Below are 15,660 nucleotides of genomic sequence, written 5' to 3'. Positions count from 1 at the left end.
TCAGGAGAGCATGAGCCAGGTGAGTGTCTGCTGTGCACAAACCTCTTCCATATAAGGCCAGCACGGAGAGGGACAGGGACTGGTAATGAGTAAGACCACTACTCTCCCCATACTCTCATAATTGTAACCCACCCCCCTTCCCAAACTCACGCACACACTGTACCCCATCCTTCTCCCCACCCTCACACACACATTGTACTCCATCCTCCTCCACACCCTCACACACACATTGTACCCCATCCTTCTCCCCACCCTCACACACACACTGTACCCCATCCTCCTCCCCGCCCTTACACACACATTGTACCCCATCCCCCTCCATACCCTCACACACACACTGTACCCCATCCTCCTCCCCGCCCTCACATACACTGTACCCCATCCTTCTCCCCACCCTCTCACACATATTGTACCCCATCCTCCTCCCCGCCCTCACGCACACACTGTACCCCATCCCCCTCCCCACCCTCACATACACTGTACCCCATCCTTCTCCCCACCCTCACACACACATTGTACCCCATCCTCCTCCCCGCCCTCACACACACATTGTACCCCATCCTCCTCCCCGCCCTCACACACACATTGTACCCCATCCCCCTCCATACCCTCACACACACATTGTACCCCATCCCACTCCACACCCTCACACACTGTACCCCATCCCCCTCCACACCCTCCCACACACACTGTACACATCCCTCTCCCCACCCTCACACACACTGTACCCCATCCCCCTCCACACACACACACACATTGTACCCCATCCCCCTCCACCCCCTCCCACACACACACACACATTGTACCCCATCCCCCTCCACCCCCTCCCACACACACTGTACCCCATCCCCCTCCACACCCTCCCACACACACTGTACCCCATCCCCGTCCCCACCCTCCCACACACACTGTACCCCATCCCTCTCCCCACCCTCACACATACACTGTACCCCATCCCCCTCTCCACCCTCACACGCGCACTGTATCCCATCCCTCTCCCCACCCTCACATACGCACTGTACCCCATCCAACTCCCCACTCTCACACACACTGTACCCCATCCCTCTCCCCACCCTCACATACGCACTGTACCCCATCCCCCTCCCCACCCTCACATACACTGTACCCCATCCCCCTCCCCACCCTCATACACGCACTGTACCCCATCCCCTACCCCACCCTCCCACACACTGTACCCCATTCCTCTTCCCACCCTCACACACACTGTGCCCCATCCCCCTCCCCACCCTCACACACTGTACCCCATCCCCCACCCCACCCTCACACACAGAAACTGTACCCCATCCCTCTCCCCACCCTTACACACTGTACCCCATCCAACTCCCCACCCTCACACACACAGCGTACCCCATCCCCTCCCCACCCTCACACACACACTGTACCCCATCCCTCTCCCCACCCTCACACACTGTACCCCATCCAACTCCCCACCTTCACACACTGTACCCCATCCCCCTCCCCACCCTCACACACACAGTGTACCCCATCCCCCTCCCCACCCTCACACACACACTGTACCCCACCCCTTCCCCACCCTCACACACACACTGTACCCCACCCCTTCCCCACCCTCACACACACACTGTACCCCACCCCCTCCCCACCCTCACACACACACTGTACCCCACCCCTTCCCCACCCTCACACACACACTGTACCCCACCCCTTCCCCACCCTCACACACACAGCGTACCCCATCCCCTCCCCACCCTCACACACACACTGTACCCCACCCCCTCCCCACCCTCAAACACACACTGTACCCCATCCCTCTCCCCACCCTCACACACTGTACCCCATCCAACTCCCCACCTTCACACACTGTACCCCATCCCCCTCCCCACCCTCACACACACACTGTACCCCATCCCCCTCCCCACCCTCACACACTGTACCCCATCCCCCTCCCCACCCTCACACACTGTACCCCATCCCCCTCCCCACCCTCACACACTGTACCCCATCCAACTTCCCACCTTCACACACTGTACCCCATCCCCCTCCCCACCCTCACACACACACTGTACCCCATCCCCCTCCCCACCCTCACACACACACTGTACCCCATCCCCCTCCCCACCCTCACACACTGTACCCCATCCCCCTCCCCACCCTTACACACTGTACCCCATCCCCCTCCCCACCCTCACACACACAGTGTACCCCATCCCCCTCCCCACCCTCACACACACACTGTACCCCACCCCCTCCCCACCCTCAAACACACACTGTACCCCATCCCCTCTCCACCCTCACACACACACTGTACCCCACCCCCTCCCCACCCTCAAACACACACTGTACCCCATCCCCCTCCCCACCCTCACACACACACTGTACCCCACCCCCTCCCCACCCTCAAACACACACTGTACCCCATCCCCCTCCCCACCCTCACACACACACTGTACCCCACCCCCTCCCCACCCTCAAACACACACTGTACCCCATCCCCCTCCCCACCCTCACACACACAGTGTACCCCATCCCCCTCCCCACCCTTACACACTGTACCCCATCCCCCTCCCCACCCTCACACACACATTGTACCCCATCCCTCTCCCCACCCTTACACACTGTACCCCATCCCCCTCCCCACCCTCACACACACACTGTACCCCATCCCCCTCCCCACCCTCACACACACAGTGTACCCCATCCCCCTCCCCACCCTCACACACACACTGTACCCCACCCCCTCCCCACCCTCACACACACATTGTACTCCATCCTCCTCCACACCCTCACACACACAGTGTACCCCATCCCCCTCCCCACCCTCACACACACACTGTACCCCACCCCCTCCCCACCCTCAAACACACACTGTACCCCATCCCCCTCCCCACCTTCACACACACACCGTAACCCATCCCCTCCCCACCCTCACACATTGTTCTCCATTCCCCTCCCCACCCTCATGCACTCTGTACCTCCTCCCATCCTCACACACACTGTACCCCATCTCCTTCCCCACCCTCACACACACTGTTCCCCATCCAACACCCCCACCCTCACCCTCACCCTCACACCAGTCTCAATAATATCAAACACTGTGTGTCTGAGTAACAAAATGTGAATGTTTTTAGAAATGATATGGAAGGGCATGATAGTACCAATTCAGAAAGATTTTGTGATTTTGGTAAGAGACAAATACTTGTGGGGACCATAGTTGAACGTGTGTGTTTGTCTTGAGAAGTGAAACAGGGGATTACGTAGAATGACAGTGAAAAGAGCAACTCTTCGGGAATTCATGGCGAGATGTGGCAGAAACATCGAGTGATGACGCTTGCCACCTGATCCCATTTGATGTTTGGGTCAAGTTAAAGAATTGGAAAAGGTTTCTGAATTACTGCATTTTTGGCCTCTTTAAACATAAGGACTGATCACAGCAGATTCTCCAGATGAGAACCAGGTGAAAAACAAGAAGTGAGGTGCAAAAGGAAATAAGTTTGGAGAGGAGAGAGTAGGAGAACATACTGACAGTCAAAGGGAACTGAGAAACAGTTTCCCAGCAGGTAAATGGTAAAGAAGCTGGAAGCGGTGGGGATGGACGGGCTACTTGGGACCGAGAGGATAGTCTATATAGCGGGAGAGGGCTAGGGTGGAATATTTAGCAAGTCTGTACTATCCTTGTTTACTAAAGAATAGAAATCTGGTTAAAAAAAATACTGGCGGAAGGAGAGAGGTAGTGGAAGAAATGGTGGGGTGAAAGTTGAAAGGGAACAGACACCGCATCCCTGAATAAATAGGTCACTCAGTCCAGCTATTTTTAACGGTGAAGAGAGTGGAAGGGTTCACCTGAATCTTTTAATCACCTTGTGATACACCTCAGGATCAGAATGTGGCAAAAGCAATACCCTCATTTCAGAACAAGGGTCAGGACAGTCCTGCAGTGCCTAACCAATTAGTTTAACATCAGCGTCGGATGATACTTTGAAATCCAGAATCAGGGATGAAAGGAGCAGGAACTTGGAGAAACTTAAGTGAATTAAAGACAGTTAAAAATCACCTAACACCAGGTTATTGTCCAACAGGTCTATTTGGCAACCACCTGGTGAAGGAGCAGCGCTTCCAAAACTAGTGCCTCCCACTATAAAGCGCAGCAGGTCAGGCAGCATCCAAGGAGCAGGAGAATCGATGTTTCAGACGTGAGCCCTTCTTCAGGAAAGGGCTCATGCCCGAAACGTCGATTCTCCTGCTCCTTGGACGCTGCCTGACCTGCTGCGCTTTTCCAGCAACACATTTTCAGCTCTGATCTACAGCATCTGCAGTCCTCACTTTCTCCTCCCACTATAAACCTGTTGGACTATAACCTGGTGTTGTGTGATTTTTAACTTTGTCCACCCCAGTCCAATACCTGCTCCTCCAAATCATAAAGACAGCCAGAATTTTGTAAAAGACAGATTGTGCTTGACCAATCAAGTTGAATGTTTGGGAGAGGCAGCAGAGGAGGTTAATGAAGCGAATGCGGTAGATGTTGATTTTAATGAAGCATTTGACAAAGTGCCACAACAAAACCTGGTTAACAAAATTGAGGCTCAAGGAGTAGGGGGGTGAATGTCCAGCTGAGCTGGTAAACAATGCCGTTCCCCCAAGGGGGAATACTGCACTCACTCCAGATAGACAGCTCCTATAGGAGAGACCTCGGCTTTCTCATGTCCACCACAGGATAAGGCAGACAAAGCATTTGCTGCTGTCTCTGGCTAGAATGTCTCGGAATGTTTCGGAACTGGTCCAATGGGACAGGCTTCACCTGAATCATGTTGGAACCACAGGCCTGACAAATTGCATAGCGAGACCTGTGGACAGGAATTTAAACTACACGGGCAAGGGGGTGGGTGGTGGCTGTCGGGTTAACTTGCTTGGAAAATTACAAAGTGACAGCTGAGGGACAAGGTGAGATTGCTGGTTGGTGCTGGGCTTTATTGTTACCAAAAAAAGAAAAGGACATTGAAATAATACCACAGAGTCCAGTATCCTGTCACCAAGTCACCAATTGTTTAGACAGGACTATCTTAATGCTGTCTTGTACAGAGTCCTTGATCTTAATGCTGTCTTGTACAGAGTCAAACCCCAGAGTAAACAGTATCTCTGACACTCCCCTGTCAGCCAGGGCTCCGTGAATGATCAGATTCATAGCCCCAATCGGGAAACCCATATTCTATGAGGTCCACCTGGCCAACCATATTACAATCAGTATATCCCTCCCTCTCTGAGTCTGCAGCCATTGGTCGTTCCTTTTTCTTGGAGAGCTGCCCAGGGTGTTTTAGCAGTGGGCCAGGAGCCTCTGACTCAGTGTTCGATATGGGCAATGTGTAACGCACGGGAGCTCACCTCTTGCGCTGGGAGCACCTCGGGTCGATTTTCATTCTCTCCTCCCAGCAGCAAATGCATCGAGGCAATGACCCCTGTCATGTCCTTATCTGCTTCAGAGCGACTCTTCAACGCTTAAAGGAGAGTGTGAACCCACAGGCACTGTCAGCCTTTCTATGTGTTCTGAGGGGCAGGGTCCCACGTGTGAAGTCACAGCTTTCACTTGGTCCATGTGCTTGGTCAGGACCATTCGTACCGACCCCAACTTTATACGTCACTGGTCCTGACCTCGAATGACCACATAGAGCCATCCCCATGGTTCCTACACCAAACCTCATCCCCTGAAGTAAGCTATCTCTCTTGTTTAGCAGAGTCTTGTGTCCAGCTTTGGCATTCCTGATGCCATTTCACCTCCACTTCCCTCACCCCCAGGTCAAGAAGATCAGATTTAACCTGGTGTGGCGTCTTCTCCCCATTTGCCACTCTGCTGGAGCTATCCCTGCCTGAGAGATGGTGCAAAATCATATAGGAACCAGGACAGTTTGTATCTTGTCGGGCAGTTTCTTCAATCCAGCCTTCAAAATTCAGCCTGCTCCTTCTGCCAGACCATTGGATGGTGGATGGTATGGAGCTGTCCTTACATTTAACAATCACAATTCACTTTAAGAAATATCATTGTAGTAAATGATGGCCCATTATCTGTGAGCAACACTTCTGGGATTCTGTATATTGTAAAAGATATGGGCAACTTTTCTTTCGTCACCCTTGTGTTTGATGAATGAACTCTTTGCGCATCCAGTCACTTTGAGTGGGCATCTACATTGAATCTACACGAAAGGAGCTGCATAGTCAACATGTAACCGAGTCCAGGATTTACCCAGCCATTCTCACAAAAGTCGGGGGGGTGTTACTTTTGCCCTTGTTGACATTCTGGGCACTGCCCCACCAACACGGCTATGCCTGCATCCAATCCTGGCTATAACGTCTTGACAATAGCTTTATTTTGGAAACCCCTGGATGGTCCTGGTGGAGCTCAGCCAGTATTTGATGGTGACCTTTATTCAGGACAATCACTCTCACTCCCCACAACAATATAATGACCTTTACCGTGAGCTGGTCTCTCTGATTCAAAAAAGGTTTTAATTCTAGCTGCGATGGCTCTTTTCCCCCATTAATACTGATTGATTCAGTTTGGAAATGACTGGGTCTTTGTGTGTCCAAAGTCTGATATTTTTAGCTGTGACTGGTAGCATGCTCAGAAAATTCAATGTCATGACCAACTCTTTCATTGGGGGTACCACCGGTGATATATCTGCTAATGGGAAGGGGCTCAATGCATTCACGTTCACTACTCAGCCTCCAGGATGGTGTTCTAATTTGTGATTATAAGTACTTAGTATTAGAGCCATCATTGAGGAAATATTGGTGACACTGCCTTACCCTCTTTAAGCAGGCCAAGTAGGGGTTTGTGGTCCGTGATTATCATGAATTTTCGTCCAAAGAGTTATTGGTGGAACTTTCTGACTCCAAATATGACCACTAATCCTTCTTTTTCTACATGTGCATATTTATGGTCTGCATTAGCCAGAGTCCCGAATGCATAAGCTCTTGGGCATTCCTCTCCTTTGCGCCACCTCTGAACATAGCACATAGAACATTCCAGTGCAGTACAGGCCCTTCGGCCCTCGATTTTGCACGGCTCTATGAAAACAATCTGAAGCCCATCTAATCTACACTATTCCATTATCATCCATATGTTTACCTGTTGCAGGCAGGGTGTTCCAAGCCCCTACTACTCTCTGATAAAGAGACTACCTCTGATATCTGTCCTATATCTATCACCCCTCAATTTAAAGCTCATGCTAGCCATCTCCATCCAAGGAAAAAGTCTCTTACTGTCCACCCTATCTAACCCTCTGATTATCTTCTATGTCTCAATTAAGTCGCCCCTCAAACTTCTCACTAATGAAAACAGCCTCAAGTCCCTCAGCATTTCCTCATAAGAATCTCCCACCATTCCAGGCAACATCCTTGTAAATCTCCTCTGCACCCTTTCCAAAGTTTCCGCGTCCTACCTATAATGCAGTGACCAGAACTGTACACAATACTCCAAGTGTGGCCACATCAGAGCTTTGTACAGCTGCAACATGACCTCATGGCTCCGAAACTCAATCTCTCTACCAATCAATCTGGGTGGCAACTTTCAGAGATCTATGTGCATGGACACCAAAATCTCTCTGTTGATCTACACGACCAAGAATCTTACCATTAGCCCAGTACTCTTTATCCCTGTTGCTCATTCCAAAGTGAATCACCTCACACTTGTCCACATTGTATGTTAGTGATCAGATCTTTGTTGGGGTCATAGTATGCCAACATGTTAGAAAATGATAGCTGTTCCTTGACTTCATTGAAAGCTGGGGCCTTTCTATGAGACCATTTCAAAGGCTGCCCCTTTTTTAGGAGTTGATGCAATGACACCAGATGAATGCCAAGTTGTGTATGAACTTTCCGTAATAATTTACTAGATCCAGAAATGACGTAAGCTCCAGGACAGACATGGGGGCTATGCCAATTTTGATCACCACCACTTTATCTTCCAACGGGTGTAACCTGGTCTTGTCGACATTTTAGGTCACTTGGCAGGCCTGGAACACACATTTTTTCCCTTCTTAGGCATAGGTTGCCTCAGAAAAACACCTTGGGCCATATCCAAGTTCTCTAAGTGCTCCTTATTGGTTTTCCACAATATTAGCAAATCATCTAGGCAAATGGCAACCTGGGCTAGGCCTTATAAAGTGTTCTCCACTGTCTGCTGAAATATTGCACAGGTTAATGATACATTGGCACTAACCCATATGGGTATTAATTGTAGCAAACTTCTGGGAATCCTTATCTAATCGAAGTTGGAGGTATACATGGCTCATGAACAGCTTAATAAAGAACAGCTCCCCTCCCCCCACTACCGCGCCAGCTTTGTGCATAAATCCACTGTGCGAGGGATTGAGTATTATCCCAGCTGCAAAAGCAGTTTATCATTTGTTTTAAATCTCCACAAAGACAAACTAACCCATCAGGCTTCAAATCACTATGACTTTATGACCAGTGCAGCCCATTCCCCAAACTGGATTGGTTTGATGATTCCATCGCTTTCCAGCTTTCTGATTTCTGTCTCTACTTTTGCCTGTAATGGCACTGGGCGGGCCTCGCAGAATCATGGGATTGCTTCCGGGTCAACATGCGAGATGGCCCTGGCCCCTTTGATAGTCCCTAGACCTTCCTGAAAAATGTCTGGGTATTGGTTAGGACTTCACTCAGGCAGCCATTTTCTGTCAAAAAATGTTGAACCGATCGTGGTGAATCTTTCTCAACCAACTTCACCCTATCAAGCTTGGGCCCGAGTCTTTTACTCCAGTCAGTGGGAACCCAAGTTGTCCCCTTAATCTGTAAAGGTTCCCTGGTATAGGTTCTCAGTCTAGCTGAGGACTCATGCAAAGTTAAGGGCTGGAGTCCAGAGCGAACTTTATTAAAAACTGGTTCAACGATCACTGAAACAGTACCTACAGCCATTAAACCTGATAACCAGGACATGACTGACAGCTCCTGACTCGTCCTCTGGTGTTGCCACCTGAGATGGAGATCCACTAGGCCCCAGCCTCCAGCAGGGAGACAGCTGGAGGACGCCCCAGGGTAACCAAAACCACAAACATGTTACTGAGCTGGAAAGACAACCACGAAGCAGTGTGGATGCGGCCAAATCCAGCATGTGAGCCATGAGTGGCACCATGCTCGGTGCTCAGGAGCCATCTTGGAAGAGAGGTTTAAATTAATTATCTGTCGCTGAACCCATAAACATCGAAGAAATGAAGAAAGGAATTTGCAGTCCAGAGAAAAATGGAGCAAATATGAGCCCCAATAATGTGCATGCTAGGCTGGTGAAACCTGTTTAGGGAAGAGGGAAGTGGCAATGGCTTAAGTGAAAATATTTCACACCTTTGTAATCATGCAAAATGTGCACTGGGATTGAAATTAGTTGATGTAGACTAGAATCCACAAATCAAGATAATATTATTTGGAATTGAAAGATGAATGAATCAAGGACAACTAACATGGCAAATAGTTTAATACAAATAGTGTTTGACAAACTTTGGTTAGCTCATTTAGCTGTACAGCTGGTTTGTAATGTAGAGTGATGCCAACAGTTTGGGTTCAATTCCTGCACTCACTGAGGACTCTCATGAAGGACTCTCCTTATCAACCTTTCCCCTCACCTGAAGCGTAGTAACTGTCAGGGTAAGCCACCACCAGCTCTCTCTCTCTCTCTCTTTCATTAGAGAGATGCCTATGATCTGACAAGACTATGGTGACTTTATAGTCGAGAGTGTGGTGCTGGAAAAGGACAGTAGGTCAGGCAGTATCTGAGGAGCAGGAAAATCAACATTTTGTGCAAAAGCCCTACATCGGGATTGAGGCTGGGAGCTCAGGGGTGGAGGGAGAAATGGGAGTGGTGGGGCTGGGGAGAAGGTAACTGAGAGTGCAATAGGTGGATGGAGGAAGGGGGTAAAGGTGATATGTTGGACAGGAAGGTAGAGTGGACAGGTGGGAAGGAAGGTCATGAGGGCGGTGCTGAGCTGAAAGGTTGGATCTGGGCTAAGGTGGGGGGAGGGGAAATAAGGAAACTGGTGAAATCCACATTGATGCCGTGGGGTGGGAGGATCCCAAGGTGGAAGATGAGGCGTTCTTCCTCCAGGCATTGAGTAGTAAGGGAGTAGTGATGGAGGAGGCCCAGGACCTGCATGTCCTCGCCAGAGTGGGAGGGGGAGTTGAAGTATTTACTAAACCTCAGAAAAGATCTAAGAATTTTGTCAAAGGGACAGCAGATTTACTAACTGATACCTCAGCTTAGGGGATAAGATTTGCAAACATTCAATGAAGTTTTGCAAGTTGTGGAGTGATTAGACATAATGATAACTGTTGTTGTGGTTGTGTTCGCCGAGCTGGGAATTTGTGTTGCAAACGTTTCGTCCCCTGTCTAGGTGACATCCTCAGTGCTTGGGAGCCTCCTGTGAAGTGCTTCTGTGATCTTTCCTCCGGCATTTATTGTGGTTTGAATCTGCCGCTTCCGGTTGTCAGTTCCAGCTGTCCGCTGCAGTGGCCGGTACATTGGGTCCAGGTCAATGTGTTTGTTGATAGAATCTGTGGATGAGTGCCATGCCTTTAGGAATGTTCCGAGAACAGCCAGGGAATTCCTAGAGGCATGGCACTCATCCACAGATTCAATCAATAAGCACATCGACCTGGACCCAATATACCGGCCACTGCAGCGGATAGCTGGAACTGACAACCGGAAACGGCAGATTCAAACCACTACAAATGGCGGAGGAAAGATCACAGAAGCCCTTCACAGGAGGCTCCCAAGCACTGAGGATGTCACCTAGACAGGGGACGAAACGTTTGCAACACAAATTCCCAGCTCGGCGAACAGAACCACAACAACGAGCACCCGAACTACAAATCTTCTCACAAACTTTGAATGCTAACTGCTTTTGATTGAGTCGACATAAAGAAATGAACTACAGACCACATTAAAATAGTGCATTTAGAGGTGAAAAGGGGAAACATTTTCCATGCGTACAGTACTGGAAATCTGATACTTAATCCCATAGAAAAGTTGTGGATTTTGGATCAGTTGAAATTGTCAAGACTGAGATTGGTAATTCATATGCGGAAAGTGAGGACTGCAGATGCTGGAGATCAGAGTCAAGATTAGAGTGGTGCTGAAAGAACACAGCAGCTCAGGCAGCAGTATGGCCCAATGTTAAATGGATTTGGAGGTGCAGAAAGGCAGGGGGATCTGAATGATCCTTTCCAAAGTCAATGTTCATAATATTTCGGATCTTGTATGCTTTTTCCAAAAGAGAAGGTTCATCGTTGTGTCCTTCTTTTAATATCTGAAGCAGCCAAGTGCCTAAATTTTTATTCTCTCTTTAAATTTATCTCTTCATTTTTGCTACTTCTCCTTCCTCATGAGACAGATTGCCTCACACTTACACTCATTCAAACAGACAGGGCACTGCTATTTCACAAACCATGAACAGGATAAATATATTTAGTACAGTTAGTTAAAATGATAAAACAAAAAATTATGTATGAACAAAAAAGTATTTAATCTGGTTAAATTTTTTGAGTAACCGTCATGGCCGAAAGCTGACTTCTGAAGAAACTACCGTCTAGTAATGAACTGGGGATTTCTTAAATGTCAGAAATGCATCTGCATGAATGCTTTGTTTGCTTAAATTAATTAAAACTAAGAAAATTAGAAACCCTAATTATTATTCTGCGAGACAGTTCAAAACTGTAAAAGTAGAAAATGAAGGCAAGTGAATTTTAAAGCCTATGGATTATCCATTAACTAATAATTCCAGCTTTCTATATTTGCCTAAGGGCTTATGCCCGAAACGTCGATTCTCCTGCTCCTTTGATGCTGCCTGACCTGCTGCGCTTTTCCAACAATACATTTTCAGCTCTGATCTCCAGCATCTGCAGTCCTCACTTTCTCCTTAGATAATGCAGTGCCTTATCTGTCATATTGTACTAAAAGAATCCTAATGGGATCGTTCCCCCAACCTCCACCTTTCTTCCATCCTTATAAATGGAAAATGTGTTTTTAGAAATTAATCTAGAAAAGCAAAAAAAACCTCTTTTTTTATTAGCTCTGTGTAGTTTGCAAGGTGAATAAGAGCCAATAATTACTTTACTGAACAAACAGCACTAAAACAGCAAAACATCAGCCCACGTCTTATATGGTTCTATTATTTTGCCACCAGACAAATTTAAGAAGTCAGCTTTATAATTCTTATCCTCTCATTTTCCAAAGTATAGAGGTATTACATGTGTTTAATCTAAGGTGTTGATCTAAGGTAGTAGTAACTTGCTTGACAAGTACCCTGAAAGTAATTCTTTGTTTCCCTTTGGCGGTACAATCACTTACGGACAGGAATCAACAGCGTGAGCTATGTATGAGGGCCAAGAATAGAGTTAATTGATCAGTTAAGCATTTTTTTGATGGAATAAAGAAATGGGATTGTTTGATTTGTTAATGGATGAGTCATGCATAAAAGCAAGGACAACTTGCTAAATCCCTTTAGAACACTGGTTATTATGTTCAATTCTGTGTCCCACACTTTGGGAATGATGTAATGTATTTGGAAAGGAAGAAATGTACTAAAATGATACTGGAGATAAGGAACCTCAGATATGATGGGAGACCAGAAAAGTTGTCATTGTTCTCCTTCGAACTGGGATAGAACATAGAACATAGAACAACACAGCACTGAACAGGCCCTTCAGCCCTCGATGTTGCGCCAACCTGTGAACTATTCTCAGCTCGTGCCCAAAATCATCCATGTGCTTGTCTAAGGATTGTTTAAATCTCCCTAATGTGGCTGAGTTGACTACATTAACAGGTAGGGCATTCTACGCCCTTACCACTCTCTGCATACCACAGTTTGGGAATGATATAATGTATTTGGAAAGGAAGAAATGTACTAAAATGATACTGGAGATAAGGAACCTCAGATATGATGGGAGACCAGAAAAGTTGTCATTGGTCTCCTTTGAACTGGAATAGAATTAATGGCTCTCGTTCACCTTGCATCTGTCTTAAATCTATCACCCCTCAATTTGTAGTTATGCCCTCTTGTACAAGCTGACATCATCATCCTAGGAAAAAGACTTTCACTGTCTACCCCATCTAACCTTCTGATCACCTTGTATGTCTCTATCAAATCCCCTCTTAGCCTTCTTCTTTCCAATGAGAACAGACCCAAGTCTCTCAGCCTTTCCTCATAAGACCTTCCCTCCAGACCAGGCAACATTCTGGTAAGTCTCCTCTGCACCTTTTCCAATGCTTCCACATCCTTCCAGAAATATGGGGACCAGAACTGTAGATAATATTCCAAATGTGGCCGCATCAGCGTTTTGTATAGTTGCAGCATGATATTGTGATGTTTAAGAGGGTTTAACAGAGGTTTTCAAAATCATAAAGTGGCTTTTTAACCTAAGTAATGTAATCCTACTAACATATTGTAACCAGAGGACTCACAGTTAGGCAACTGAGCATTTTCTCAGGGCATTCAAAGTGCTGCACGATGAATTGAAACACTTTTGGGAGTGTAGTCACCGTTATTAAGTAGGAAATACAACATCCAATTTGTGCACAGCAAGGTCTCACAAGCTGCAACAAGTTTGTGTCTAAATTATCTTTTAATGATAAGTTGTCAGATAAATATTGGCCAGGGCAGTGAAGAAAGTTTGAACTCTCATACCCAACGTCAACTCTTATACCAGAGTCCTAGGAGTCTGCCACTAACAAGTTGAAAGGAAAACAGAAAGTACTAGAGAAAATCAGCAGGTCTGGCAGTATCTGTGGAGACAGAAACAGAGTCAACATAGAGTCCAACATGACTATTTTTTTGGAACGCTAACACCTACCATCTGAAAACAGTTTTGGATACTACACTAATGTGAAGCAAGACAAGGCAAGGACATAGTTTGTGATAATCTCCATTAATGTTATTCAGATATAGATGCCAATTCTCCATCATACATAGAGTCATAGAGATGTACAGCACGGAAACAGACCCTTCGGTCCAACCCATCCATGCTAACCAGATATCCCAATCCAATCTAGTCCCACCTGCCAGCACCCAGCACATATCCCTCCAAACCCTTCCTATTCATATACCCATCCAAATGCCTCTTAAATGTTGCAATTGTACCAGCCTCCACCCCTTCCTCTAGGTAAAAACAATAACTGCAGATGCTGGAAACCAGATTCTGGATTAGTGGTGCTGGAAGAGCACAGCAGTTCAGGCAGCATCCGAGGAGCAGTAAAATCGACGTTTCGGGCAAAAGCCCTTCATCAGGAATAAAGGCAGAGACCCTGAAGGGTAGAGAGATAAGCTAAAGGAGGGTGGGGGTGGGGAGAAAGTAGCATAGAGTACAATAGGTGAGTGGGGGAGGAGATGAAGGTGATAGGTCAAGGAGGAGAGGGTGGAGTGGATAGGTGGAAAAGAAGATAGGCAGGTCGGACAAGTCAAGGAGACAGTAACTGAGCTGGAAGTTTGGAACTAGGGTGAGGTGGGGGAAGAGGAAATGAGGAAACTGTTGAAGTTCACATTGATGCCCTGGGATTGAAGTGTTCCAAGGCGGAAGATGAGGCGTTCTTCCTCCAGGCGTCTGGTGGTGAGGGAGCGGCGGTGAAGGAGGCCCAGGACCTCCATGTCCTCGGCAGAGTGGGAGGGGGAGTTGAAATGTTGGGCCACTGGGCGGTTTGGTTGATTGGTGCGGGTGTCCTGGAGATGTTCCCTAAAGCGCTCTGCTAGGAGGCGTCCAGTCTCCCCAATGTAGAGGAGACTGCATCGGGCGCAATGGATACAATAAATGATATTAGTGGATGTGCAGGTAAAACTTTGATGGATGTGGAAGGCTCCTTTAGGGCCTTGGATAGAGGTGAGGGAGGAGGTGTGGGCGCAGGTTTTACAATTCCTGCGGTGGCAGGGGAAAGTGCCAGGTTGGGAGGGGGGTTGTAGGGGGGCGTGGACCTGACCAGGTAGTCACGGAGGGAACGGTCTTTGCGGAGGGCAGAGAGGGGTGGGAAGGGAAATATATCCCTGGTGGTGGAGTCTTTTTGGAGGTGGCAGAAATGTCGGCAGATGATTTGGTTCATGCGAAGGTTGGCAGGGTGGAAGGTGAGCACCAGGGGTGTTCAGTCCTTGTTACAGTTGAAAGGGTGGGCTCTGAGGGCGGAGGTGTGGGATGTGGACGAGATGCGTTGGAGGGCATCTTTAACCACGTGGGAAGGGAAATTGCGGTCTCTAAAGAAGGAGGCCATCTGGTGTGTTCTTTGGTGGAACTGGTCCTCCTGGGAGCAGATACGGAGGAGACAGAGGAATTGGGAATACGAACCCACTGACTCCCACAGCTACCTGGATTACACCTCTTCCCACCCTACCTCTTGCAAAAATGCCATCCCGTATTTACCCTACCCATGCCCCTCATAATTTTGTAAACCTCTATAAGGCCACCCCTCAGCCTCCGAGGTTACAGGGAAAACAGCCCCGGCCTGTTCAGCCTTTCCCTATAGCTCAAATCCTCCAACCCTGGCAACATCCTTTCTGAACCCTTTCAAGTTTTACAACATCTTTCCGATCGGAAGGAGACCAGAATTACACGCAATATTCCAACAGTGGCCTAACCAATGTCCTGTACAGCTGCAACATGACCTCCCAACTCCTATACTCAATACTCTGACCAACCAAC

At 48.0% G+C, this 15,660-nt stretch overlaps 1 protein-coding gene across 1 annotated transcript in view; it reads left to right on the top strand.

Annotated features, from left to right (window-relative positions):
* LOC140485884 (uncharacterized) overlaps positions 1-15,660 on the top strand; it is a 77,238-nt gene continuing 61,578 nt past the window's right edge. The window contains exon 1 of the mRNA XM_072584333.1: positions 1-19. Coding sequence (XP_072440434.1) covers positions 11-19 — 9 coding nt within the window. The 5' untranslated portion in view covers positions 1-10. The remainder of the gene's footprint in view (positions 20-15,660) is intronic.

This window comes from Chiloscyllium punctatum, chromosome 15 (genome assembly GCF_047496795.1).
Source record: "Chiloscyllium punctatum isolate Juve2018m chromosome 15, sChiPun1.3, whole genome shotgun sequence".
Lineage (NCBI taxonomy): Eukaryota > Metazoa > Chordata > Chondrichthyes > Orectolobiformes > Hemiscylliidae > Chiloscyllium > Chiloscyllium punctatum.
The sequence above is the reverse complement of the archived record's forward strand: the minus strand, read 5'-3'. Positions and strand labels throughout refer to the sequence as shown.